Raw genomic sequence first — 27,635 nt, forward strand, 5'->3', positions numbered from 1 at the left:
GAACCCTCATTCACATCTCTGCAAAGAATAGTGGTGTCTCTCACCAACCTCTCGCTGGTCCCTATCACTGTTTGGGGAACATTTTGCCTTCTATAAACTCAGGTTTAATGAGGTCAGTATGAACCCCATAAAAGCCATAGTCCATAGTTCCCCATCATTATAATTAAAAACGCCGGCCCCAGCTCACCCTATAAAAGGGGTAGAAAAAGGAGGAAAAGCAACAGATTTTTCTTTCTGCAGCCCCTTACATATAGAGAAGTCACCCTAGGAAAGGGGATTTAAAAAGGGAGGAAAAGCAACAGATTTTTCTTTTTGTAAACCTTTACCAATGAAGCAGTCCAACATTTCTGCAAAGCCCCATATCTAGTTCCTCTTTGCCTTCAGTTAAGATCTAGTCAGGACAAAAGAAGGGCCTTTTGGCCAGCGATGGATGAATGGGCAGAGGGTGCCAGAGTCTTATCCCTGGGTATCCCAGAGCCATCCAAGAGACCCACGGTGGAGGCAGGTCCTCCCCAGTTGCTGTTTTAAAGACTGAGCAAATTTGGGAAGGCAGGAGGAGTAAGAAGGAATAGACTTTGGGGGGGTTGTATTTGGGGACAAGGTACTGTGTTTGTGTCTTCCACATCTGGTTCTGGGGCCTCAGTACCTCATCCTGCTCAGCAAGGAAAAATCAAATCCAAATGACATTTCAAAAGTGGAAACAAATTTTAATCCAAATTTGGGTGTGAAGATAATTTGGGTCGTTCCTGGCTGTTCCTGAGTTGCAATGAGCTGAGTCTTTTGGGGGCTTCGGTTCCTCCCCTTTTTCCAGAACAAATCATGCTCTGACAGCTCCTCCTTGGATCCAAGGTTGCTCTCTGCTCCTGACAGTTGCTCCAGCCCCTTGGACCCTGTCCAGAACCTTTCAATAAAGTGGTTTTCAGCTGACCAAATGTGTCCTGTGGTGTCCAGAGGGATGGGAGGCAAGGGAGGGTAGAAACCTCCCCCCCCCCACGAGGCCACCCCTTGGGCCACAGCCATCAGAAGGCTGGCAGACACGGTGGAAGGAGACAGGGCAGGTCTGAGAAACAGGAAGGCGGCACTGAGGCCTGGCTATGGGCCCCTGGGAGCAGGGCTGGGAGCCCCCACCAGGGAGTGGCCCTAGACACTGCCTTGCCTGCCCAGGCTCCTCAGCTCCCTTCCACTGCCCTGTGGTCTGTCTGGAGACCCGCATCTGGCCACACCACCCACCTCCCAGTCCCAAATCATCTAAGGATAAGAGCCCCAGACCTAGTCCTGCAACCATATCCTTCCGGAACCCCAACATGGGTCTCCTTTTCAGCTCCCCAAGCTGAGGCTGAGCTCCCCAACCCAAAGAGAAGATACAGGGCATTCGTTCCAACCTTTTTCTTTGGGGTTTGAGATTTAAAAAAAAAAAACCCACCGTGGATGTAGCTTTCTGTGCATTGATTGACAATAAAGTCAGGCATGAAATATTCACCCAGGGCCACTCTCTCGTACTAAATATTTAACACAACATTAGAGAAGGTTTTTCCCAGACTTTGCCAGGCACCGGCTGGGCGGCTGGCGCACTGCTTTCCACTCCTTTATGACTAATCTAAGTCCCTAGCTGCCGCAGCGCAGCGAGCCAGACAAAGTTGGAACGTGGGCTTGCTACTGGGCTGCCTCACCTTGGAGAAACTTCAGATACTCTTCTGAGGAGTCTCTCCCAAGGGAAAGGTAGTCTTGACACCCAGCCCCGGCGGGGGAAAAAGGATTGATTTATTCCAACTCTTCCAAGTAGGCGCTGGCCCCTCTCCGGCCGGTGGGCTCCCGGGCTCCCTCCCGGTCCCTGAGAGTTGGGGGTGAAGGATTAACGTCTCTGGCGGGATCAGGCGGTGGGGAAAGAGGTCCTCATCCCCATCCTAGTCTCTGCTGACGCAGGGGAGGAGGCTAGAACCCCTTCCGTGAGAGCCCTCCTCCTTCCCCCAATCCTGGGGAAGAGAGCGCAGCAGCTAGGAAAAATACATCTACCCCCTCCCAGCCACCGCCCCTGCCCATCCCACCGCCCACCCCACCCTAAGCCTCTCTCTCCTCCTTTGCTCGCTCTGTGGAATGGAGAGGAGGGGAGCGAGAGAGGGAAAACGAATACAAATCTGCAATTGATTTTCATAATGTTTCTGCGGTGTTTGCAAACCAATCGCCTGAACGTCCCCATCTTACCTAAGAGAGAACCCCTCCTACGTCTGCGAAGTGCTCCGAACTGATATATGACAATATCTACTTTGGATCACGTGCTCGGGGAGAGAGAGACTAAGACGGATAACGCGTCATCTCGCCTTCCCAAATTTTCCCCCCTCGCTCGACCGGGTCCAAAACCTCCATCCGGAGCCGGCAGGAGAAGAGAACGATGTTTAACTCGGTCAACCTGGGCAACTTCTGCTCGCCGTCGCGCAAGGACCGGGGCGCCGATTTCGGGGAGCGAGGGAGCTGCGCCTCCAACCTCTATCTGCCCAGTTGCACTTACTACGTGCCCGAGTTCTCCACCGTCTCCTCCTTCCTGCCCCAGGCCCCCTCTCGCCAGATCTCCTACCCCTACTCCGCCCAAGTGCCCCCGGTCCGGGAGGTCTCCTACGGCCTGGAGCCCTCCGGCAAGTGGCACCCCCGGAACAGCTACTCCTCCTGCTATGCGGCGGCCGACGAGCTCATGCACCGCGAGTGCCTGCCTCCCTCCACCGTCACCGAGATCCTCATGAAGAACGAAGGCTCCTACGGCGGCCACCACCACCCCAGCGCCCCGCACGCGGCCCCCGCGGGCTTCTACTCCTCCGTCAACAAGAACAGCGTCCTGCCCCAGGCCTTCGACCGCTTCTTCGACAACGCCTACTGCGGCGGCGGCGGCGGCGGCGGGGACGCGCCCGCCGAGCCCCCCTGCCCCGGCAAGGGCGAGGCCAAGGGGGAGCCCGAGGCGCCCCCGGCCTCGGGACTGGGGGCCCGGGCGGAGGCGGGGGCCGAGGCCGAGGCCGAGGAGGAGAACACGAACCCCAGCTCGTCCGGCTCGACCCACTCGGCGGCCAAGGAACCGGCCAAGGGAGCCGCCCCCAGTAGGTAGCGGCGGCCGGGAAGCAGGCGGGCGGCGAGGGAGGGTGGGCGGGAGGGCGAGCATGGGGAGGAGGGGGGGTGAAGGCGAGGGGAACGGGGCCGGCCTCGTGTTTTGGGTCAGCCTGATTTTATGTGGAGTTTTATAAGCATTCAAAGGATTTTATTATAACCTACAAAGCCCTCTCTCCCAACGACTCGACTTTTTACGACGGAGACAGGGTGGGGAGGGAGGGGAAAGGGCGCTTTAGAAAAAGCCGGGTGGACACCCCCCCCCCCGTCCCCGTTATCTCCGTCTGTCTGTGAAATTTTTAAAAGCGCCACCATCGCGGGCAATATTAACTTTGATCGTGAACTTAGAGGAGCATTTAAGGGAAGGACGGGGAGCCGGGCTGCGGAGGGGTGGGCGGGAGGGGAGGGGTGGAGGGGGAGAAAGGGGAGGGAGAGGGGAAGACAGGGAGAAACTCCGAGAGAGGGGGAGTGGTGGGAGAGAAAGGCGCTGGAGCAGAACCTGGGGCCGAAGGGGCCCGCCAAGGGCTGCTCCGCTTCTTTTAAAAAACTGATTTTGAAATGTTCAAACTGTGTTTTCCTGGGTCCTTGGGCAGAACCCAGGGTCACGCTCGGGGTCGGCGGCGACGGAGGGACGGGGCAAGGCGGCTCCGGGGCCCGCTGGGCTGCGGGCCTGGGTCCCCGCGGCTCTCCGCGCCCCGCGGCCTCCGCGCCCGCCCGCCCGCCCGCCCGCCCGCCCGGCGCCCGGGGAGGCGCGGCCAGGGCCCCCGGAGCGGCTCCGGGGAGTCCTCGGCGCCCGCTCGCTCTGCTCGCTCTGCTCGCTCGCGTCCTCCCGCCTCCCTCGCTCTCTCCCTCTCTCACTCTGCGCGCTCCTTCTCCGCGCCCCCCCCCCCCAATTTCTGGGGGAAGGACGGAGCGTTCCCCGAACCCCTGGGAGGACAGGGGAAGGAAGGGCTGAGGCCGCCGGCTGAGCGGACGGGGCTGGGGACAGGGGCGTCCTGGGCCCCGCAGGCGGCCTTCTCCCCCTGGTCTGCACCCGCCCAGGCTCTCGCCTGCGGGGCGGGGGTCCCGCGCGCCCCGGGTTGGGGACCGGCTGGACCGGGCAGGGGTTCGCGGCGGCCGGCCCGGCGGGAGGGCGCCCGCGGCGGGGCTGGGCGCGGGGCCGCCGGGCGCCCAGTGTGGGCTGGGGTCGCCCGGGTCTCACGTGTCTCTCTCCCCCTCTCCTCGCACCTGCCCCCTCCCCTCCAGACGCCCCTCGCACCCGCAAGAAGCGCTGCCCCTATTCGAAATTCCAGATCCGGGAGCTGGAGCGCGAGTTTTTCTTCAACGTGTACATCAACAAAGAGAAGCGGCTGCAGCTGTCCCGGATGCTGAACCTGACAGATCGGCAAGTGAAAATCTGGTTTCAGAACCGGAGGATGAAAGAAAAAAAACTCAGCAGAGACCGGCTGCAGTATTTCTCGGGGAATCCTCTGCTGTAACCCGCAGGCCGGGCCCTTTTCTGGGGAGCGGGAAAGGGGGAGATTATTTTATTTTATTTCTTAGTTTTCGTTTCCTAACTCGCCTTCTTTCCGCGGGTGGAAACCTGGACTGTGGCCAGGGCCGTGGCCCTTCCTTCCTTCCTTCCGAGCTCCCTCCCCTCCGGCCGGACTCTCGCCCGGGACGGGCCTGGGAGGAGGGCGAAGGGAAGCGGCTGCCCTTGGCGAGCGGACTCCCTGGGCGCCGAGGCCAAGACTTTATTTAAAAGAAAACACACCTCGCGACGAGGTCCTGCTGCTCGGGCCGGGTGGGGGCGGGGCAAGAGCCGTGGCGCCTGAGCCGAACTAAAAGCTTCCCCCCCTTTGCAAGTGAACAGATCTGCTACCACGCCGCCGCCGCCGCGTCTGCGGGGGAGACTTCTGGGGCGACCGGCCCCGACCCCTCCTGCCCCGCGGCCGGGGGGCAGCTAAATGTGATCCTGCCTTGCTGTGAAATGTCCGTACCTTCCGACCTGGTGTTAGGTGTGCAAAGTCCGTGTCCTACCTCCGTCTGCGCCCAGGCCCCGCCCGAGCCTAGCTGTCCTCCCTGTGAATGTGTAGAGTCCTCCTTTGAAATGTCCGGACTGGTGCACTGAGGTTTCCCAACCTTTTTTCCAAGTCGTGACCCCCATGGGTTTATAGCGATAGTCCATGCAGTTGCTGCCCCCCTCCCCACTCCCACCTTTATTTTTTTTTTAAAGGAAAAAAAGATCGGTGTGGGTGAAGCAGTAGGGAGATGGGACTGGGCACCTCCCCCGTACTGGGGCCTGAATTTTTGTAAATAAATTTCGCAAGGGTTTCTTTCCACCCCGAGGCGATAGGGGGGAGGACTCGCCTGGAATGAGATTCAAATCACCCACCTCTCTCCTCCGTGTGCGTGAGTGCGTGTAAAAGTGCAATCCCCACCCTGCTTCTGTCCCAGAGGGATTGCTGTGAAATTCTTATGGTGGCAAATAAAGATATTTCATCCTGTTCAATATTATGATTTTATTTGACCCTTTTATTAGCCTCTCTCCTCTTAAAACCCTCAGTGCTCCCAAGGTGGAGGAGGAGGCACGCGGGCAGAGCCCTGGTGGTGTGGACAGGCGGGGAAGGTGAGGCTGGCCGGGGCTGCTGGGCCTGCACCCCACCCCCTCCTCTCCAGGGGCGGGGGGCCCAGAGTGTGGTGGTAGCTTCCTCCCCATCTCAAGCTGAGAATATTCCGTGGCTTCTCTTAAAGCTCTCCTTTCTCACGTGCAGCCCAAGCAAGCTGCGTCCAAATGCCCGGCAATGCTTTCCGTTTAAGTACACGTTTGTTGTGGAGTTAATTGTAACCATCATCAAATTTAAATTTATAGGAATTTTCTTGGCTCCACTGCCCTCCTGCCAGATGTCTCCGTCTGTTGCAGTTAAATGTGTAGGGTTGAGGATAAGGCGCACTCGCGCTCTCTCTCTCCCTCTCTCTCTCTCTCTCTCTCTCTCTGGGAGAAGACTGTGCTGGATTTTTTATATACAAATTTGAAGGAGGGAGGGAAGAGGAGGAAAAACCTTTTCCTTCCTCACCTTAGCTGCCCCCGAGGGTGGGGAGGTGGAACTGGGCCCGTTCCCCTCCAGCACAAATGGTCAGGCTCCTCCAGCCACAACAATACCTCAGGCTGGGGCCACCCTAATGTTTACACACTTGGCATCCCCAGGAGAAAGGGTAGGGATTTGCTTTCTAACAGGTTGGCATGGGGTGGGACACTGGGGAAGATGACCTGTGTGAGCAGTGGGCCACACCTATGCATGTCTTTCTATGTAAAGATAACATAGTCCGTTCCTCACTGCACTTTCAGTGAGGGCATTCCTGCCATCTCCAATACAAATTCATTTCTTATTTGGGGTCAGAGATTTGAGGCCAATTCTTGTATCTTTCCCCCACATTGGAACTGCTCTTATGCAATTCAAAGAAAATGTTTTTGTCAATACAGATTCTGCTGAAGGGAAGATAAAAGTGCCAGGACAATGGACTATTGCTTCTGGTCTCCATCTTCCTTTTTTGATGACTGGAATCCCTGCAGCTTAGGTATCTGACTCTCTAACTTAAAAAATGTGGTTTGGAGACAAAATTTGCAAACTAAGCTGCGTAGGCAATGCAGCCCCACAGTTCCCCGTGTGCCCCCACACAAATATGTTTAAGTCAGTGTGCCTATGGGTACACACAAGAAAGAATAGCATTTGCACGCTTTCCCTGTAGCATGAAGCAAGCCTGGCCGCACGCACACCTAGGCTGTGTCCTCTGTGGTGTGTCACTTAGGGCAGCGTTTGGTGATGAGGAGGACCCTCTGTGTGTGAGCGTGTGCGTGTGTGTGAGAGTGTGTGTGAGACTTCTCTAGGTGTTTATCTACCAGTTGTTTCCAGGAGTCTTGGCCTGCTGGCCACGTTTCCCATAAAATAACATGAATATAACTCTGTAGAACAAATCCGTTATAAAGCAAGATAGAAATCTCCAAAGACTCCCGATGTTGGAGGAAAAAAATATTTTAAATCCTCAACTACCACGCTCCCTGCCATGTGCAGCCCAGAAAAGGTCCCGGCCTCCAGGAGGGATTTCTGGAGGTTGGCCGGCCGGGGGAGTCACAGCGAAAGAAAAACAAAGCTGCTGTGACCCTAGGCCCTGGGACCTGCCGGTCCTTGGTGACGCTCTAAAAAATAAGGGAAAAAATGTAAAGGGTTCCTGTCTCCCAAACAAACCCACTTTTGGACCCTGGGGATGTCCAACACCCTTTTGTCAGGGCCACTCTGGGCCCAACTTCTCCGGGTAATCCCCTCCAGCCGAGGCGCTGCCCGGGAACAAAAGATCCCCGTCTAGACGCCGCCATAAAGCGTTCCCCCCACCCCACCCCTGGCCTCTAAACCCAGTTTCATTTCGCCCTTAACGACCCAGTCTGGCCTGTGTTAGAAAACGCTTCCGCCCTAAATAGTAAACAAACCGGTAGTGGAAGGTCTTGGCACCCCCAACACTCCCCAGACCCCCACTCCATTACCCCCTTGCCTGGCAGTTCCCCCTTCTCTAGCCTTTTTCGGCTCCCAGCTCCCCAACCCCCTTTCCCTGCCACCGCTCCCCCACCCCCAGTAAATAAACCCGAGGCCGAGTTCAAAGTTTCCTGGAGCTAAGGAGGAATGTTGGTTGTAAAAATCCAAGTTTATAGCGCACGTGGGAGTTTACAAGGGTATTAAGTGGTGCGGGCTGAGAGAGAGCACTCTGAGCCCCTCCCCCTCCTGCTACGGGTTTTGGGGGTGCAGGAGGAACCTGGGGGACTTGAAAAGAGAAGTGGGGCAGGGCTTGGGGTTTCTTTGTCACGCAGACTCTAGGTTGCTGGGAAAGGATGATGCCAGGGCCCCTCAGAAGATGGCTTACAGGCACCCACCGAGAGGCTCTGAGAGAAAGCCCATGGGTGCTGCCGGGTCTCCCAGAAGGAGAGGCTGGAGAGCGCTGCTCTGAGCGCTGCAGACCAGATCTCTGGGAGGCGAACAGACTTGGGGACACCTGGAGCCAGTTCTCAACCAGAGGGGGGCAGACTACCTGGGGCGAATTTCTTGAGTGGTCTAAAAGCCAAGAGAGGACTTTTCTCTCCAGAGCAAAGGGGAACTTTGAACTTCAAGGGAGTCAAGGGCACCAACCCTTCCCTCTCCCAACCTCTCTCAGCAATCTGCAGGGCCAGTATTCCCTCAAGGGGGCGGTCCCTGGGGTTTCCGGTGCCCCGGGGCTGGATCGCGCTGTATGCTGAACCCTCCCTTCTCACAGAATCCCTTACACGCGACTACGCTCTTTATTATTCATATAAACCTTTGGAAAAGGCATCCCCCGGAAGTTTTTATAACTTTGTTTGGCATAAAAGTTTTTACAAGATTCCTCCTCCCCTTTTTTAAAAACTTAAAGTTTTGGTGTTGCTATGACTGAAATTGCAAGATTTGGGGGAGGTTGGGAAGACAGAGGCTGGGATGCTGGTGGAGGGAATCTGGAGTTGCCTTGCTCAGCCTGAGGCAAAATAAGGCTTAAAGGCTGAGGTCAATATCTTCTGAGGCCCACATTGGACCCAGCTTTGGAGTCTGCCAATGTCAGCAGGACCAGACCTCCACCCTCATGCCCTCTTGTTTGAGTGCAGGCGTCATCCTCTCTCTCTCTCTCTCTCTCTCTCTCTCTCTCTCTCTCTCTCTCTCTCTCTCTCACACACACACACACACACACACACACACACCACCCTGCACACACTCTCAACCCACTGCAAAAAGTGGAAACCCATAACCTTGATTCAGACCACAGATTTGGGATGTGGGAGGGTCTCTGTACACACAGCTCTGCCTCCCGCTAAGTCCTCAATGAGTTTGAAGAAAGAATTCAAACGCCAAAGAAATTCAACCCAGAGGTTGCACTGGTTGCCTGGCAGGAGGAGGAGGATGGCCAGCAGGGCTGCAGTCTGGGAGCTCGGAGAACAAAGGTGCCCAAGTGGACATGGCCTTGGGCTACAAAGCCCGCCAGTGAGCCCTTGGATCTGCTCCTTGAATCACATGGGACTGACAGAACCTCACCCCTCCATTTCCCCTCACCGCAGCCTTAGGGAAATCAATTGGGCTCAAATTGAAGTTACTTCACTGTTCGATTCTGGAAGTCAACACAAAGATGAAGTTAATTCTGCAAAAGACAGGCCTGGCAGACAAGGCTCCATTGGGGAGACTGAGATGAAGATACCTGAGCCCGGAACCAGCGCTGCAGGGAGCCATCGGAGTCCGCTCCTCCTCTAATGGCGACTGCGAAGGCCTGGCCTCTGGCTGCCGCAGCCCTACACTTCCCCTTGTGAGGAACCGAATTAAGACTGAAAGCAGGAGAAGGTCAATTCCAAGCCTGCGCAGCAGGCTGGGAAGGGATGCAAGCGGCCGAGCCTGATTCTCTCCCCTCACAGAGCCCATCGAAACAGACAAACAAGAAAGGCTAGGGAAGAAGGTCAAGAGGAAGGGAAGCACTGAGGAGAGAAAAGAGCAAAGAATAAATTGTATAATAAGGAAAGAAAGAAGGAAAAATGAGAAAGACAATGAATTAAGGAAGAAATAGGAAAGGATCCGAAAACGGGAAGGGAAAAATGAACTGCAGGGGGGGAAAAAGAGAAGAAAAATGCAGAAAAAGAAGGGGGAGCAAAAATAAATAAAAAGAAAGAAATAAGAAAGGAAGGAAGGAAGAAAGGAAGGGAGGAAAGAAGGAAGGAAGGAAGAAAGGTAAATGATGGAAAACATCTTGGAAAAGGAATGTAGCCGGTAAGGAAGGAGCGGGGGTTCTCACCGGAGTGAGCCGGCCCAGCCACAGTCCCCGCTCAGGCTGGAAACCCGACCTACTGGGACAACTTGGAAGCAAACCATTAAAGTGGGGAGCAAGGCCTTCCCCCCACACACATCCTCCCATCCCTCTCTTCCTCCCTAAGCTTCTCTTGGACGCGTTTGCTATCTGGTTTCGATTTGATTCAGGCAAGGTTAAAGCATTGGTCGGCTTCCGAAAGGCAAAGAAAGCGGTTATGCTGGTCAGGCTATTCGACTTCTGGACTCGGGATTGCAGGAAGAGCATTTTTGGGTAAAAGAATATTTGTGGCTCTGTGTACAAAATTAAACACAACTTAGTCACGTGTGTAATTGGTAAACCCCATAGTATCAGGGTGCAAATGTGTGCACAAGGTCCAGATGTGAGAGCGACTCTAATGGTTGGCTTCCCCGGGTGGAGTGGCTGCGAGGTCCGGGAGACCAGAGGCCCCTCCGGGCCATCCTCGGCCTCCCATCTCCCTCTCTGTACCTGTTTGCAAAGCTCTTTCCCGGGCTTCTGAGCATTTGTATTTTGTCTGGGATTTCCTTTCTCCCAATTAAGCCGAGGCAGAGTCCGGTGTTAGCGGAAAAAGAAAAGCAAATCTTTCCTTCAAGTTTTAGAAGGAAAATTATTTACGTGAGACTCCAAAAAAAGAGGGGGGAAAACCTGCAATTTCCACTAGTGTGATTTTGTTCTCAATTTTGCGTGATGAGATTTCAACACACACACACTTTTATTTTTATTTTGCCGCAAAGGGAGAGACACTTTTCCTTTTTCTCTTCACCTTTGGAATTTCCTAGTTGACTGCCCTTACCTCTTGGAGAAACTTCACTAATTTTCCTTGGCAAAATCAGGGTGTTTCTGGGGTGCTTTTTTGAGTGTTTGAGAAAAAACAAAACCAAAAAAACAGCCAACAGAGGTTCCTTTCTGTTTGTGAAGCCCTCCATTTTTCTTCTATTTTTACATGGAGACCCCGAGTGCCCCAGCTTTCGGCCTGCCCCCCCTCAACCCACCGAACACCCCGGAACATTCCAGGAGCACCTTCCCCCCTCCCTTGCCCACAGTCCCTCCTGCAGCAGGAGGCCCAGCCCTGCCTCCCTGCTTTCTTCCCAAGGTCCCCGTACTGGGAAGAAGGGCCCAAGGAGCCAGCATCCTTGGGGTAGGAGGGATTTGTCACGATGTGGATGCAGCCTGAACCCCTCTCTGGCCTGCAGCCCCTGGATTTTTACATCCTCAAGTGGAGGCAAGAAGAAGCACAAGAGTCACAGTTCTCTTGGCGCTCCTGGGAAGTTGGGGAAACGTCTCAACATGGCAATTCCAGCAACACACAGACTTCTTCCGGACCCCGATCCAGTTCCCTGGGGTTCAGGCCGGAAGGCCTTGGCCCCAGGGAGCAGGGCCGGTGGGCGCCTGGCGGCAACCCCGGTGCCTTTGAACGCCAGGCCCGGACAGTAGGGCTGAAGCGGCCTTTGCTCGTGGCCTCGGGAGAGACCGAGCTCAAGGGGGGCCCACCGACCTGCCTAAACGCTCCTCTTGCCCCTCCCCACCCTCACCCCTCAAGTCCTCCTTCCCATCACCCCCCTGGGGTAGAATCCCAAAGTCTGGAAAACCCTACAAGTTGAACTCGGGTCTGCGTCTGCAAGGGCTCCAGTTTAACGGCTCCAGAGTTTGCGTTTATCCTGCGTAATTAAAGGCAAACATTTGCCCCACCGGGGGTCCTACTTAGGCTGATGAATTTGATTTCTTTTTTCATTAATGGGCCGTGTTTATCATACTTCTAATTATTTCAACTTTAAACACTATTTGTTCTTGTGAGGAAGTGGGAGTCCAGGCGGGAGGTTCCTTGTCTCACGGGGATTCCTTCCATTCATAACGGCAAGGATTCGGGAGCCACTCGGTCCCCTCCCCTGGGTGAGGTGAGGAGTCAGTTGGACTGGGGGTCGGGCAGGCGGGGGAGACTGGACCTAAAGCCGAGTGACTCCACACCTTCCCGCTGGTTCCCCAGGCTGTGCCCAGGGACGCGCTGGGTTTGAGAGGTAACCTGGAGTTCGTCTCCTTCTCCTTCGCCCTGCTCCTCAGCCTCCCTCGCCCCCTCCCAGGCCACGCTCAGACCCTTTCTCTGAAGCTCACGGCGGTGAACTTCCATTTCCTGCTGCCCCAGCCGGATGGCAGACTAGCAGGGCCGAGGCTCCCCTAGTTCTGGGCAGGCCCCTGGCCTACCCCCAACACCGAGAAAAACAAACAAACAGGAAAGACCAAGGTGGCCAAGGGGCACCTGAGCAGAGGGACAGGGCCCAGCGGAACCCCGAACTAAGAGCAAGGGCAGGCGTCTGGGGCAGGAAAATAAAGGACAGGCACACCGAGGCAGGAAAATAAAGGCGCTGGGAAAGAGGGGGGGGAACCCCCCAAAGCCATATAATTTTCAATTGCTCTGGTCTTTAATTTCATCGCCCCATAAATGAGGAAATATCAGTTCCCATACTAAATTTTTATCCCCGGCTGATAAATATGACGGGGAATTTTCGTTGGGTCCTCGTAAAAGCGAGCAGTTTCGATCAAACTGGTGGGGAGAGACTTATGCAGATAATGCAAACAGAGTGGCCATAAAGTCTCCTCCGTCTCCCTCGGGGTGGGTGGTGGGACAAAAGGCTCTCTGGGTTGAGGGCTCCCGGGCTGTCCCAGGTCTCCTTGGGAGCCTAAACAGCCTAACCTTGCCTGGGCCAGCCCCTGTGCCGAGCCCACGGCGGCGGCGACCGCTGCAAATGAAAACACAAAACCATTTCGAATCCGCCGGCTGGCCCTGCGAGCGAGTCATACGTTACAGATGTTCTTCCAGCTTTTCCTGCTCTTCCAGGTGTAGGGCTCCCCGGGCCTTCCCTCTGGACCCCTGGATGAGAGAATCCAGGGGATTTGTTTCCGAAGTCCCCTTCTTGCTGCCCGGGCTCAGGCCTCGTCAGAGCCGTCCAGCCTCCTCACCGCTCCACGCCGGGGTCGCGCAGAGCTCCAGTCCGTCCTTTCCCCGCCAGGCTCCAGCTCTTGGGAAAGCAGAAACCTGAGGCTTGTCCAGGGGGAAATGTGGGGCGACCAGAAAAACAAGTTATTTCCCAGATTCTGTTTCCTAAGGAAGGCGTGGAGGGTTTGGTTCGCCTGGGGAGAAAGGCGGTGGAGAAACGAAAAGAACTATTTCAGACATGCTTGCCCCTTACTCCTGGCTTCCCTTTATTGAAAAAAATAACCGCAGTGATAGACTCGAACCTTATCTCCTCTCAAAAATGCCCCCCGGCTCGTTCGCTCTGCAAAGGACAATTCTCTGGGTGGGATTTTGTCGAGTCTGGTGTCTTGGTTTTCCGTGTGAGACGCAGCTCTCCCAAACCGGCGGAGGCCCCGCGGGGTCCCTCTTTCTCTCTGGGAATAGTCCCCGTATTTGTGGGAGCAAGGTCAATTGGAAAGCGGGGGCCCCTGGGGCCTGGAGCAAAGCAACCAAACCCACCCAAAGGCCAAAGCCTCAGCTGGGAGCCATCCACCCAGCCAGGCCCAGGCGGCACTCCTGGGTCCGACCGTCTCAGCCACCAGCTTCCTCCTCCGCAACCCGGATCCGCTCTCAGAACCTCCTTTGCCCAAGTAGCCCTGAAGTGATGGGACCCCCTCCCTGACCTCTCCCTCTCTGGAGATTCCCTGCCAACTCCCAGGGGAACTTGAAACTTGATCAACTTCCGTGACTGGCGGTCCCCCAGCTCGAAGTCCCCAAGGCCACGCACGGGCCGGCCAAAGGAGAATACAGGAAAGCAGAAACTTTCGTTCTGTTTGGGATTCCTTAACTTTTTCTCCATTTCTCTGCCCACCCCCCCTCTGGAGCCCTCTCCCGCCAAACCTTACCCTAGTCCCTCCCCAAGGGAAGAAGCCGAGGAGAGAGTCCAAGGAGAGGAAAAGGGAGGTGAGGAGAGAAGGGGAGGAAGTACCTGAACGGTGTCTTGACCTTTTTTAATTTGAATTTGACTGTTTTGAGCCGCGAGTTACCTTGCTCCCTCCGTCTCTCCTGCGTTCCCCCCCTTCCCACCCCCTTCCCCAGGACTACAGGCTCGTTCCCGGGTAAACAAACCCCGCTCTCCCTAAGACACCCTCCACCCCCACCCCTGCCCAAGCTCCCTCCACCTCCCTCCTGCCCCCGTCGCCCCCGGGCGCTTCCTTTGTTCGCGGCGGAGTGCTCGGCCGCCCCTACCCCGAGGTGGTTGCTAGGTGGCGCTGTTACTCCACGCTCCGCGCTCCGCCCGCCGACAACTTGACCCCGCTGACGTCACGGCCGTCTGAATCATCAAGGCCATTTTCAAATCCCATTGGTCTAGCTGTCACATGGTGAGGCCCGAATGTGCGGATAATTATGGAGCTGATATTCCCCCCCTCCCTCCTTTCTCTTCCCGCCCCCTCGAACCGCCCCCCCCTCCCGGATGGGGGGAAAAAAAGATGTCAGCTCCTCCGCCGTAGTATTGCTCCTTAAAAACCCCTCTCTCTGAAAATGACATGCCCTCGCAATGTAACTCCCAACTCGTACGCGGAGCCCTTGGCCGCGCCCGGCGGAGGCGAGCGCTATAGCCGGGGCGCAGGCATGTACATGCAGTCGGGGAGTGACTTCAACTGCGGGGTGATGAGGGGCTGCGGGCTCACGCCCTCGCTCTCCAAGAGGGACGAGGGCAGCAGCCCCAACCTCGCCCTCAACACCTACCCGTCCTACCTCTCGCAGCTGGACTCCTGGGGCGACCCCAAGGCCGCCGCCTACCGCCTGGAGCAACCTGTTGGCAGGCCGCTGTCCTCCTGCTCCTACCCACCTAGTGTCAAGGAGGAGAATGTGTGCTGCATGTACAGCGCGGAGAAGCGGGCCAAAAGTGGCCCCGAGGCAGCGCTCTACCCCCACCCCCTGCAGGAGTCCTGCCTCGGGGAGCACGAGGTGCCCGTGCCCAGCTACTACCGCGCCGGCCCCGGCTACCCCTCCGCGCTGGACAAGCCGCCCCACTGCGCCGCCGGCACCAACGACTTCGAGGCCCCCTTCGAGCAGCGGGCCGGCCTCCACCCGCGCGCCGCCGAGCATCTGGAGTCGCCCCAGCTGGGGGGCAAAGTGAGTTTCCCCGAGACCCCCAAGTCTGACAGCCAGACCCCCAGCCCCAGTGAGATCAAGACCGAGCAGAGCCTGGCGGGCGCCAAAGGCAGCCCGTTGGAGAGCGAGAAGGAGCGGGCCAAACCCGCCGCCGACTCCAGCCCGGACACCTCGGATAACGAAGCAAAAGGTAAGGCCGCCCGCCTGCCTGGGCCGTGGCCCGGCTGGAATGCTCGGTTATTTGGTCTTCCTGCCCGGGGTCCGGGAGGGTGGGGAAAGGCAAAAGGTTGGGCCGAGGAGGCCCTGGAGGGTCCTGGGAATAAGACCCGGCTTGCGACTCCTGTGAGCGGAGCGCCCGGCGGGGGCGCGGCATTTGGCGGGGGAAGGTGAGCGGCCAAGTGGAGGTGCCGGCGGCGGCCGTGGCGCCCAGACCGGCGTGGCCATGGCGCGCCCCGCGGGCAGGCTGCGGCTGCCCAGGCGGGTGGCCACTCCCGGGCATGTGCTGGGTTCGGTGGGCTCGCTCTGCGCTGTGGTCCCGGTGCGGGCTGAGGTGCCCCCGCTCAGGTCAGAAGCTTGAAAAAAAAAAGAAAAAAAAAAGCTTAAAATGGCGATCTTGGGTCAGGGACTAAGGAAGACCGGGGAGAAAGGAGATTGCGCTTGACTGTGTTCTCCCAGTTGAAAATTGTTTCCTGAGAAGCGCGGGTTTGTTGTTTGTGTGTCTCCTCTGTGCGTGTGGTTTGGGCTCCTGCGGTTTTGGGCCGGGCCCCGGGCCTAGGGCAGCGGGGCTGGAGCGGAAGAGGTGGAGGTGAGAGGCTGCCCGCCGTGTCCCTCCCTGCCCCAGACGCCTCGCTTGGGTATGGCGTTGGAAAAGAGCATTTGGACTGTTGTAAGTTTTGGGTTTTTGTTTTGTTTTTTGTCTCCCTTTTAATTTTTTTCTTTTCCTTTTCTCTGGTTAAATTTTGTTTTCCTTGTTTCTAATAGCTGCTTACAAAGGAGTGGTTGGGGATTGTCTGTGTGAATGGCAAGGAAGTGTGGCTTTAGTTGGTTTGCATTGTGACTTTGGTCTGAGAGAGAAAGCTTCGTCAGAGTTCAAGCTCAGGGTTCAAGATTCATTTTTGCTGCAGGCGCTGGAGGCCTTGGGGACCTTCTCTGACACCTGGAGAGGAATGTGGAGGAAACAAATGGGTCCGGCCCTCAGGGGAGTGAGGCCGAGGAGACCTACTCTCCCCGAAAAGTTGGAGCCCGAAGCATCAGAAAGGCCCAGCTGGGAGGGGAGGGATAACGCTGCTCCCCAAGGTGCGGATGCTGGGGGCTGTGTATAAGAGGGGCGCCCTGAGTGTGGAGGCGGATGGGCTGGTAAGAGCTGAGCAGCCTGGATCTTGTGGTGCTTTGTATATGGATGCGGCACACGCATGCCTGGCGACCTGTGTCACACTCACACACACACCCCTCTCACATGCTCCGCACACACGCATGCCTGCTCACACTCACACACACACACACACACACACCCTTTTGGGGGGCAAGGGCTAAGCCTCTCTTCCTCGGGTCTCCTCTGCAAAGGTGGCCTTGGCAAATTTCCTCATGGAAACCCTGGCCAGAAGACCAGGTGTGTTCAGGAGCGAGTGTGAGGGAGAGAGTGAGGCCCCCACACCCACAAAGCCTTCGCTGAGGCATTTGTGCAACATGAAAGTTTAATGGTCCACCTTTTCCTCAGCCCCTGAGCTTGGTTGGGGAGCAGATATGTAGGATAGGAGAAGCTGTTACGGCCCCACCAGAAGCAAAGTCAAGGTTAATAAGTTCACCTCCTGACTCAAACTGCCCCCATATGGTGGGCTCCCTTTTCTCTGCTGCCCTCCTCCCCCCCAAAAAAAATCTAAATCGTCCCACCCCAACTAATCCCTCTCAGTCCGCTCTTTACTCCTGCTCTTCGTGCCTCCTCTCTCCCATTTTGATGTCACCACCTGGCCAGAGGCGAGAGGGCTTTTGGCCAGACTTCACCATTTGTAATTTCTTCCCTTCCCCCAAAGCCCAACAAACCCAATAAGAAAATAAACAGGACAGAGTTAGATGTGAAAAGCCTTCAAACGATTTCACTGGAGGCTTCAGGTGCAGAGGTGGGAGCAGAAGGAAGGGCATTTGGATGTTTTATAAACTACAGCCTCGAGTTTGCATTCTTCTGGTGCCTCCTGGTTCCCCTGGGTCCCCCAGCCCACTCCCCCAACAAGATAAGACCCAGGAAGCTGGCAATTCCATTGGGCGCATGGGAGACAGAGTGCAGAGCCATAGCAGGGTCCTCTGCTGGGTGCCCATCTCTGGTCTCTGGACTCTGGGTCTCTTTTCCCTAGAAAAGACAGCCCTGATCTCTTTTGCTGCTTAAAGAGTAAGACCGGTCCATTTCAGCAAGAACATGGTCCAGGGAGAGAAGCTCCCCATAAGATAATGGGAAATACACACTCTACTTATAGTACCTCCTTATACAAATAACATGTCTGCATGTGTGTAGGAGAATGCTTTGCAGGAATACACACAGGCATGCAGGCATCCATCTCTACGTAGATATGCAGGCAGGAGATTTCCAAGAGGCTGCATTTCCTCAGGATATCTCTCTCCCTTGACCTCAGGTCTTAGGGCCAGGGCTGCTGTCCGAGGACCACGCAGCATGCCCCAGAGCCGTTGCCCCTGACCTCTGCTGCCTGTACAAGTTCCCTTGCCTCACTATTGACAGCCCAGGGGAAATGGCCAGGAGAGGAAGAGCTGGCAGTGGGAGATCAAATGGGACAGTGTCATTCGGTGGCACTTCAGGTGGGAACAGGGACTGGAGGTCTGGTGCGGGACAGCTGCAGTGGCCACTGGCTGCAGAGAATGGGGCGACATCCCTCCACTGAGTTGAAAGGGGTCAAAGCTCTCTGGGAATTGCTCTCCCCAGCAGGATGGATTAGCCACCCTGTCTGGGGCCTGGAAAAATGCTTTTCCTTCTGGTTGGATTTTTTCCAGAGCTGGAATGGAACAGAGAGGAGGGAGGGCCTGGTGAGGTTTCAAGTGCCCATCAGGGTCAGCAAGCTGAGGGAGTGGGGAGTCCTCAGAGCCTGCCAGGTCAAGGTGGATTGGGCAGATTTAAATTTCATAAATGCTTCGGAGGCAAGAACCTCCTGTCTTTCTCCCCTGTAAATCTAGACCCTAAAGATATTCTAAGGGCCCCGAGCCCAAGAGGCCCCCACCAGCCAGGCCTGTAGGAGAGCAGCTGCCCTGTGCTCCATCAGCCGCCCGCTGCAGGCTGGCAAAGGCTGCAGCATTCTGGAGGGGTTGCCTCTGCAGGGATACTTATGTAAATAATGTTATTTTTAACAGAGGAGATAAAGGCAGAAAACACCACAGGAAATTGGCTGACAGCAAAGAGCGGAAGGAAGAAGAGGTGCCCCTATACTAAGCACCAGACGCTGGAATTGGAGAAGGAATTTCTGTTCAATATGTACTTGACGCGAGAGCGCCGCCTGGAGATTAGCAAGACCATTAACCTTACAGACAGACAAGTCAAAATCTGGTTTCAAAATCGCAGAATGAAACTCAAGAAAATGAACCGAGAGAATCGGATCCGGGAACTGACTTCCAATTTTAATTTCACCTGAGCACTCGGCCTCCCCTTCCTCCTCCCCTCTCCCCCACCCCTCTTTCCCTCTCCCCGCCCCTCCTCCCTTTGTGCCTGGTGGTATATTTTTTCCCCTCCCTCAGTATAAATGCAACGCGCCTGTGAAAAAAGGCAAAGACCTCAGACTCTCCTTCCGAGGGACCAGTGGTTCGTGTTGTGAAGATGCTGTCCACCTAGAGCATGAGAAACGGGGTGCAGGGGGCTGGGTGTGGCGTGCCTGCATAGCTAAGGGCGGGAGCGTGACTGGTGTGCGTGTGAACCCCTCACTCACCCACGCACTCACACACACAGCATCCTGTTCTCTATGCAAAGTTAAGGTCGAATACACACAGTTGGGGGGGGGGGACGGATAAGGGTAAGAGGACAAAAATGAACCAGAGAAGGTCTGTAATCTCACAGAGCACAGTCAGAATCGCTCCTTTCTTGCTGTATTTCCCCCTTAGAATAGGCGTTTTGGGAAGTTCGGCTAGTGTTCGTGTGTTCATCGTAGCGCCCAGCACCTCCACCAAACCCCTCTCCCTGTCTTTATCTCCCAGTCGCTCTGAGAATCTGCTTGAAGTCTTGTATTTGTACTGCTTTCTGCATTTCTCCCATCCTCCCAGCACCCCACACCCTCCATCCACTGACATCTGAACATTCCCATCCAGAGGAACAAAACATTTTAAAAAATAGAGCATAGTGAAGCAAAGAGAGACCCCCCCCTCCCGCCATCACCCAGCCCCTGTCTGGCAGTTGTGTTATTTAAAGATATTCTGTATGTTGTATCTTTTGCATGTAGCTTCCTTAATGGAGAAAAAAAAATGCTAATAAATTTGCAGAATCATAATCCTCAAATGGGTGGTTTTTGTATGTAGTGCTTTTTCTTTCTTAGCGACACCCCCCTCCCTGAGGAGGCTGAGTGTGTGTCTGTGTGTGTTTTGTGTTGGACTCATCTCCTAGAGCCTTTCTAGGACGTCTCCTGGCGGGTGTAATGTAAGTGAGAGACCATAACGTTGATTTAAATATTATCCAGGTGACCACAATAAGTCAAGGTCATAAAACAGTAATGTCAGGACGGTCTTGGTGCGCGCGAGAGGTGGATTTTATGATCTGCAAATATAATGTGGTGCTGCAGTAAAAGATGCATTTAAAGGTGACTGGAGGAGGGAAAGAGGCAGAGAGCAAACTGCAATCTTGAGGAGCAGACGGATCTGATCGCCTGGGGTGCTGGGCCAGGCACACCCCACCGCTGCCCGGGGGGAACCCCGAGAGCTCCCCACCTATCCAAAGAGAGGAATAAACTTAACCGCTGGAGGGGGACACGAGGAGCACAGGCACCCCCCTCCCCTCGACAGCAGCAGCAGCAGAAGCGCCGGCAGCGGCAGCAGGAGGCGGCGGCGACAAGGTAGGAGAAGCGGTTTCTTGTTCTTCTCTTGGCGGCAGAGCGGGGGCTGGCGGCGTCCCCAGGTGCCCGGTGCCCGGCGGGCAGCACCGGAAGGAAGGAGTTTGGGGCGCCCGGGCTTTCCGAGAGCCCCGGGGCTTGCTTGTGGACTTGTGGATGGTGCTGGCAGCGGAGGGCAGTGGCCGTGAGCTCCCCTCCCGCCCCTCCTCGGCCTGTTGCTGAGGGGTTCAGTGGTTAAACGGGTACATGGGTAGGTTTTGGCTTCCTTCTCTGCCGCTGGCACTTAGGGTTGCCTCGAGGCTGACACATGGGTCTGGATGTCGCTCGGTCTGGCTGTCTGCTGAGGGGAGCAGAGGGAGGGCGGGCTGGAGAGGGTTGGAGCTTGAAGCTTAGGTTTTTCTGCTTTCTGCCGGTTTGGATGTGAGCCTTAGCCAAGCTCTCGGTCCCCACGCTCCCTCACCATGGGGCTTTGCCAGGCAAGTGGCCTGGTTGGAAGAGGCGCTGGAGCACGGGCTGTGTGGTTCGGCTACCCACAGATGTAGGGGAGCCGGAGCTGAGCTGAGAGGGAGAGAGGATCAGAGGGAATCGAGGAGGAGAGTGCGGAAGAGCCCGGTGGACAGGACAGGAGACCCAGCTCCAGAGGGGAAGGACACTTGGGCTTCCCCAGGGCCAGGGCCAGAGGCAGGGGAATAGGTCTGCTGCGGTGCTGGTGCTGGTGCTGGTGCTGGAGGGGGGTGTTGGCGGCTGGAGGTCCCATTTCCTCAGAGTTTCCCTGAACGATTTGCTTGAGCCAGAAGCTGATGAGGCAGTCAGACCCCTACCCACCCAGCCCCCCAAAGTCTATCCCCTAGCCTTTAGGGAGGCTGTAGGGGCGGAAAGGGGGACGGGGCTGAATTTCTTCCCTCCCCAACCCCCTTCCCTTCTCCTCCCGATAGATGCAAAGCTGAATCTCCCGCCCTGCTCGCTCAGCTGATCTGTGGCTTAGGTAGTTTCATGTTGTTGGGATTGAGTTTTGAACTCGGCAACAAGAAACTGCCTGAGTTACATCAGTCGGTTTTCGTCGAGGGCCCCAACCCACCTATCCGGCTCCGTCCCACCCCTGTGGGCCTGCCCCAGCCCCCTGGCAGGCAGGGCACATTGGATACAGACTGAGGAGGGCACGCTGTGAGTGGGGCCAGGCCAGGCAAGCCTGGAAATCCCACTTTCCACTGTCTGCTCCTCAGCCTGTCCCAATCCCTGGGGCTCAGGGAGAGGAGTTTCTCCTGCAGCTATTGTTTCTGGGTCTCAGCTGACGGAGACAGACAAAGACGGTCTAGTCAATTCCAAGGAAATTGAGGAATTTGAGTGAGAGGTGGTCTGGCAGGCCAGCCAGGGTAGGGCAGGGTCATTAGGAGAGAGGAGAGCACAGAAAGAGAAGGGAGTCTCTGGAAGGGTTCGGTTCTCTCACCTGCCACCTCCAAGGAAAAACTATGCCTCCAGAAGGCTGGGGCTGAAGCTTCCCCTTAGAAAAGTGGGGTGCCTGGGGGGGGTCCCAACAATTGGGGATCTCTGAGCACTAGCTCAGTCACCTTCCCTCCCCCTCTATGGCTCCATGCCCAGAAGGGCATATTTAGGGTGTTAGTGGGTGAGGGGAAAGCATCAAGTCCAAGTAGAAATGCCCACCCCCTCCACACACACACATTCTAGGAAACATTAGGGCAAGAACCTAGCTGGCCCTGGTCTCAGGCTGGCTGTCCGTGGCCCCGTAGGCCTTGGTCTGTGTGTCTGTGGCTGTCAGGCAGCTGCTGGTCTTTGCATTGTGTGGCAATGTCTGGGCGAAGGGAGGCTGCCAGCGCCCACCTTTACCATATTGTTGGGAAGGCTGTTGGCTGATGCCAGGGAAGGGAGGGAGGGAGGGAATGGGGTGAGAGGAAATCTGAGCAATGCGAAACTTTGCAAAGCTTCTTCCCCTCCTTTCCCATCCGCCCCTTGCCCTTGGTTCCTCAATTCTGGACCCTGTTGCTAGAGAGAAGCTTTCCAAAGAGGTTTCTCTGTCTGTGAAGAAAAATGGGCGGGGGGGGGGGGGAAATCCAGGAGAATGGGGAGATATACCCCAGTTCTCAGACTGGGCAAGAGAAAGCCAAAAGGAGGACAGGTTTCCTTACTTTGGAATTATTGTGATAATTAAAACATGATAAACTTTCAGACAGAGAAATGAAGTCATGTCCCCGTTACAAAACATATACATGGAGTTCCATATTCTTGCAAGTGTCTGCTAGGGGATATCTATAGCCTTGGATGAGTGTGGGTGTCTGTTTCTATACCCCTGTCATATATATATATATATATATATATATATATATATATATATATATATATCTGCATGCTTATTTATTTTTCTCTCTGTTATACAAAGAGATTTGTTTTCACCCTGAGGAGGATAGAGGGGGAAACTGGCACAGAGCCTCTCTTCGCTCGCTCCAGCTGAATTTGTCAGGTTGACTTTCCATCTGTCCCTTAGCCATTGGTAGGGAGAAAAAAAATATATCTTCCCTTACTTGAAGGTGTTCAAATCTCTCTATGGCTCTCAGGGAATAGGGGGGTTTTCAGAAAGGAAGACCAGCTGGTTTGAGGCAGGCCGGGGGGACCCCCTGTTTGGGAGCCCCCCAGCAGTCTCTGAATTTTCAGGTTGCCAGAAGCCCCGGGCCAGTGGGAGTGAAACGAGTCCCCAGCAAAGGCGGGTGCTCGGGGTGCCTGCCTTGGGGACAGGGTCCCCGATGGCCCGAAATTCACCAGTGAAGGGCTTCTGGGCTTTGGGTCCCTCTGCCTCCATCTCTGTTTCAGAGCCCCAGAGCTTATGGGGGCTGGTCACGGAGCCATGGGTCTGAGTGCCCACCCCAAAAGAATCCTGGTTGAATGGGGTGAGTTCTCCTAGGGCCAAGGTGAGGGCCAGTCTGATGGCCAGCGACTGCCCCGGGGGCCCTGGGGCCATGGATCATGGCTAAGGTGGTGGTGATTACTTATTCGCTTCGCTGGAAGGGAGTCTTCAGAAGAAACAGCGTGAAGAGGAGGGGAAAAATTATCTCTCTCGTCTGCGGATATTAAGATGGATTTTTATTTCTTAAAGGGCCCTCCCCGCCGAGAGCGCACGAGCGTAAACTTAATATATGCTCCGCAGCCCAACTCCAGAAATCGCAATAAAAGTTAAAACCTCCCCTACTGGTTTTTTTTAATTATGATATGGGAAAGAGGAACAGGATTTATAGAGCTGAACTCTCGGCGTGTGAGTGTTTAAGACTTGTGGGAGAAGGAGGAGAAGGCGAGAGCTCGCCCAGGAGAGCCTTGGGCTCCGAGCTATCTCGAGGCTGCTGCGGGGGCTCCGGCTCAGCCCCGCGGACCCTCCATCCTCCGAGGCTTCCCCGGGACCCTGGCTCCCCAGCCCCCTCCGCTGGGGCCCGCGGCCCGGCTCGACGCGGAGGAGCTGCAGCTCTTTTCGGCAGGAAACAGGTGAAGGGCGGCGGCGGCGGGGGCTTGCACCGGGCTTTGTGTGGGTCCGGTGCCCCGAGGAGGTTTGTCGCCCAGGGCGAGCCCGGAGCCCCAGGGTGCCCGGCCGGCGCCCAGCCTGGGCGGGGTGTCTGAGAGCACCGGCTAGGTGGATCGCGTGTGCACTTTGGCTGCAGGCGGAGCAGAGCTGGCTCCCGGGGCGGGCGGAGGCCCGCGGCGAGCCGGGCACCGGATATTGAGTCTGTGGGAAGGACCTTGAGGTCCGAGTGGTGCTCGGGTGGCCGTCGCGGCGGTCCACGGCGCGCAGCTCGCGGTGCGTGGGGCGCGGCGGTCCTCGTGGGCGCGGCGGCAGGCCCCGCGCACCTCCGCGGGGGCAGGGCCGTGGCCAGGACCTGGGCACCGAGGCCAGCCCAGGCTCAGAGCGTGAAAAATAAATGCGGTTAAGGGGTCTTTCTTCCTTTCTTTTGCACAAGAATGTCTTTTCCTTTTTCCTCTCGCTTTCGGAGATACCTGGATCCGGTCCAGAACAGGTTGCCCGCGGGAGGGCCCGCGAGCGGCGGCGCGCGAGGGAGGGAGAGAGGGAGGGAGGGCGAGACGGAGGGAGGGAGGGAAGGAGGGCGGGCGGCGGCGGCGGCGGCGGCGGCCGGGGCTTCCCTCCCCGGGCGGGGAGGCGGCTGCCCTGCCTCTGTGGCCGTGGGGAGCCGCGGAGCAGGTAACGAAGGCGCTTCCCGAGGCGGGATTGGACCCAGCCTTCCAGGTCCCTGTCCAGCGCCCTGGAGGGGAGAGAAGGTAGGGAGATCGGCGCCCCCGGCCTGGCAGAGAGGCCTCAGGAAATGTGGAACCTGTGTTTGATTTCGGGCTCGCACTCATGCTGTGAGCCAGCCTGCCTCTGGAGATGCGGTTTGCCTGTCGTGTCTGTCTGTCTGTCTGTCTGTCGGAGGCGTCCCAAAGCCCGGGCTCTCCTTCCGAAGGCTGGCCAGTTTGGGGAGATTGGTCGGAATGTGCACTTTCATTCATTGCCTCCTCTGTGACTCGGTGCGGCTGGCGGCTGCGCCCCCAAGTTGCAGGGGAGCTGGGCTCCCGCCTCATGAAAGCCAGAGCCTCCGGTCCCCACGCCTGGGGCTGAGTTCCGGCTCCAGGTTCGCGGGTCGCCCTGAGGGTGGAGGCCAGACAGCTCCCAGCCGCGCAGGGAGGGCGGGGGAGAGGCTCGCGGCTCTGGCCCCTTAATTGTACCCGTATTGTCTCTCCTCTCGCCACCTCCGCTTCCGCAGTCTGGGCTCCAAAGTCACTGCAAATTTCCTTGCGACACACACATCACAGAAAGATCAGGTAACAAGTCTCCAGGGCCACGGGGGCTCTGGGTAGGGAGCACCCCTGGCCCCGGGGCCCTCCCCCTGCAGCCACTCCCCAGGCCGGGGAGCCGGCCGGCTGGGGGAGCCGGAAATAGCCCCGTTTGCCGCTGGGCGGGCGGCGGGGCGGGGGCCGGCGGGCGTGCAGGCCGTGGCGTTGAGAGGGCCAGGTTCACAGGCCCCGGGGGTTCGCTCCTGCGGGGCGGAGGGGCCGGGCCCCTGGCGCGCGGGGAGCCCGGATACCCACCTGGGGTGGGGGCAGGACGCGGGGCTCCTCGCCGCGGGCCGGGAGGAGTCCGCCTCTGCTTCCTTCCAGCGCAGGCCTTGGCGAGGAGGAGTTGCGTGTGGGTGTGTTTTTCCCCAACAAAGAAGGATCGGGCGAGAGAAGGGGGGAAAGTCGAGGGGACCCGGGGAGGGGGCGGGGAGGGAGAGAGGGCAGCGAAGAGGTGGACTGAGCCCATTTCGGGGGGGAGACGGAAAATGAAAGCAAATGGAGCACAGCCTGCTCCGCGCGGGCGGGTGCAGACGAGCCCTGGAGCGGCCTCCCCGCCTGCGGCGGCCGGGATAGCCCGCTGGGGGCACCGGGAAAGCCTGTTTTAAATTTAATCCGAACTTGACGGTGTGGATTGAACCGGAGGGAATTTAAATCACTGAAAAGGAGGCGCAGGGCGCGGGGAGAGGAAGCCTCTAACCTGTCTGCCTCTCTGTCAGTCCTGCCCACGGTGGTGCTAGTTGCTTGGCTGCAGGCGTAGCTGCCCAGGTTCGAGGTGATCGAGGAAGGCCGCCCCTCCCCCACAGGGGGCTTTCCCGTGCCCAGTGAAGCCTTTTAGGGGTGCAGGGGAGTTCTGAGAACCAGAGCGAGCGCAGGGCTGCTAGCTGAAGCTGGGGTCACCCTCTCCACAACAGGGATTCCCAGTGGCCTCCAGGCTCCTGAGTTTCTCCCCCATTGGCGCTGAGGAAAATTGGAGGGAGAGGTGGGGGTGGAAGGGAGTCCTGGAATCTGCCAGGGGGTTCAGGAGGAGTAGCTGGACCTGGGAAGACAAGCCCCTCTGTCGTGGTGTCCCCCACATCCTTGTGCTCCCATCCTAGAGGCCTGGATTTGGGGGAGCCTGAAAAATCTGCTTCAGAGCCCTGACCTGCCCCTCTGCCTCCAGATACAGAGAATGGGGTACAAGCCATATGCAGTTGTGGAAGCACAGGGGCCTGGGTCTGGCGAACTCAGGGGCTCCCCGCCTCTTCCAGCCCCCCACCCCCACCCCAAGGCCGCCTCTCTAAGCAAGGCCTAGGCAAAACGGGGTGTTGGTGGGGAGGGGGCTGTGGGCGAGGCCCGCAGCTCTGTCTGTGCCTGAGCAGGGAGGGTCTGAGTTCACGCTCTGTAACTAAGGTGACAATCTCCCCTCGGCTTCATGGGGAAATGGACAGCAGCAGGGAGTGGGGGCTGGAGCACTTCAGCTGTGATTTCAGCTGCCCCACGCTGCTGCCTCTGCCGGCTGGGCAGGGCTGAAAAGCAGGCCAGGAGGGAAAGGGGCATCTGCCTGCAGCCTGGGAGCTCTCCCCAAAAGCAGAAGCCCATAGAAGAGGGCCCTAGGGGTGTCTTTCTTCTAGGAAAGCTGAAGTGGGGGCCATTGGGCCCTGTGGCCTGGCGGAGACGCAACAGAGGAGCAGGGCGTGAAACCTCCTTCATCATGTCTTCTTTGCGTCTTCTTCTTTGCTCCTTGGCTAGAGCATGGCTCAGCCCCAGCCGCCTGGAATGGGGTTCGCTATCCCAGGAGCCTGGTGTGCCCACAGGAGCCGGGCGCTGGGAAGGGCCGGGAGAAGGCCTCTTCCTCCTTTGTGTCAGGACAGAAGTGGCCGCTGTGCCTGGAGCCTGTCGCCGGCAAAGGCCCGGCAGGCAGGCAAGCAAGCGAATGCACAATGCCATGGCTGCTCCGCCAGCTCTCTCTCCCATCCTGCCTGTCGCCGCCCTTCCTCTGTCTTGCTCTCTGCACGCCTTCCTTCCCCTGCTCTCCCATCTCTTTTCATCTCGCCTCCCCTCGTTTCTTTCATTCTCCCCTCGCTCCTTCTTTTTTAGCCTAATCCTCTGTCTCCTTCTTTCCTTCCCTCCTTCCCTCCTTCCTTTCTACGGCCTGACGCCCGTGTGTTTCAGTTGTTCGGTCTCAGGCTAGCTGGGGCGGGCGCAGTCTCTCTCGGGCTCTGTCCCTAACGTCCTCTTGGTCACAGGCTGGCCCGGGCGGGCCAAAGGCTCCATGTCTGCCAGCAGCCGCCCAAGAGCTGGTCAGGGTCCCCAGCCGCCAGGGCTGGGGGAGGTGCTGGCGCTGGGGATTTGGAGAAAGCCTCTGCAGGGGCACTGGAACCTCTTGTCTTTTCCTTGAACTAGTGAGGGAGGATTTTTGATTGACAGCTAAGCCAACTCCATCAAGGCCAAAGAGATACTCTGTTTCTTGCTGTTATTTGGATTTTTCCAAATCAGTTGAGTCTGGGGGAGGGGGAGATAGTCCAATCAGAGCCCAGGGTGAGGAGGTTGAGGCCCCCTCTCCCTTCTCCTCAGCCCTTAGGCACGTCTCACATCCTGCCCCCCCCCCCCATTTCGGAGAAATCCCAGCCCCGCTTGGCCGAAAGGGAAAGCACTGCGAAGGGGGAGGAACAGGGACTCGGGACAGGGGCCTAGAAAGCTGGGGTCAGTGTTTGGACTTCACATCTATTCTTTCCCCCTCAACTTTCCTCCTCCCCCCCAGCATGCAGCCTACACTCCCTGGGACACCCCTCGCCAGT

The 27,635-nt window shown here is 57.2% G+C and overlaps 2 protein-coding genes and 1 long non-coding RNA gene across 4 annotated transcripts; 2 read left to right on the forward strand and 1 right to left on the reverse strand.

Moving 5' to 3' along the window:
* Positions 1 to 685: 685 nt before the first annotated feature.
* On the reverse strand, positions 686 to 2,219 carry LOC123653185. The gene is made up of 2 exons (XR_006742843.1): positions 1,671 to 2,219; positions 686 to 901 (listed from the first exon to the last, which is right to left on the reverse strand). It is a non-coding gene; the product is annotated as an uncharacterized LOC123653185 (long non-coding RNA).
* A 25-nt stretch (positions 2,220 to 2,244) lies between these two features.
* On the forward strand, positions 2,245 to 5,581 carry HOXC11 (homeobox C11). 2 transcript variants are annotated; one of them, XM_045588043.1, is made up of 2 exons: positions 2,245 to 3,087; positions 4,336 to 5,581. In XM_045588043.1, the coding sequence occupies exons 1-2, from the start codon at positions 2,390 to 2,392 to the stop codon at positions 4,829 to 4,831; spliced, it is 1,194 nt and encodes a 397-aa protein (XP_045443999.1). In that variant the 5' UTR covers positions 2,245 to 2,389; the 3' UTR covers positions 4,832 to 5,581. The 2 variants fall into 2 exon arrangements, with proteins under 2 accessions (XP_045443999.1, XP_036311499.1); XM_036455606.2 differs by having other exon boundaries at positions 2,249 to 3,083; positions 4,336 to 4,697.
* An 8,731-nt stretch (positions 5,582 to 14,312) lies between these two features.
* HOXC10 (homeobox C10) lies at positions 14,313 to 19,484 on the forward strand. Its single transcript, XM_036455605.1, has 2 exons — positions 14,313 to 15,191; positions 18,353 to 19,484. The coding sequence occupies exons 1-2, from the start codon at positions 14,426 to 14,428 to the stop codon at positions 18,628 to 18,630; spliced, it is 1,044 nt and encodes a 347-aa protein (XP_036311498.1). The 5' UTR covers positions 14,313 to 14,425; the 3' UTR covers positions 18,631 to 19,484.
* The last annotated feature ends 8,151 nt before the right edge of the window (positions 19,485 to 27,635 follow it).

The sequence above is a fragment of the Pipistrellus kuhlii genome, unplaced genomic scaffold, assembly GCF_014108245.1.
Source record: "Pipistrellus kuhlii isolate mPipKuh1 unplaced genomic scaffold, mPipKuh1.p scaffold_m20_p_3, whole genome shotgun sequence".
In the NCBI taxonomy this organism is placed as follows: Eukaryota; Metazoa; Chordata; class Mammalia; order Chiroptera; family Vespertilionidae; genus Pipistrellus; species Pipistrellus kuhlii.

Coding starts and splice junctions, on each gene's coding strand:
- HOXC11 (XM_045588043.1), top strand. CDS start 2,390: ATGTTTAACTCGGTCAACCTGGGCAACTTCTGCTCGCCGTCGCGCAAG. Junction 3,088..4,335: donor AAGGGAGCCGCCCCCAGTAG/GTAGCGGCGGCC, acceptor CCTCCCCTCCAG/ACGCCCCTCGCACCCGCAAG.
- HOXC10 (XM_036455605.1), top strand. CDS start 14,426: ATGACATGCCCTCGCAATGTAACTCCCAACTCGTACGCGGAGCCCTTG. Junction 15,192..18,352: donor CTCGGATAACGAAGCAAAAG/GTAAGGCCGCCC, acceptor TATTTTTAACAG/AGGAGATAAAGGCAGAAAAC.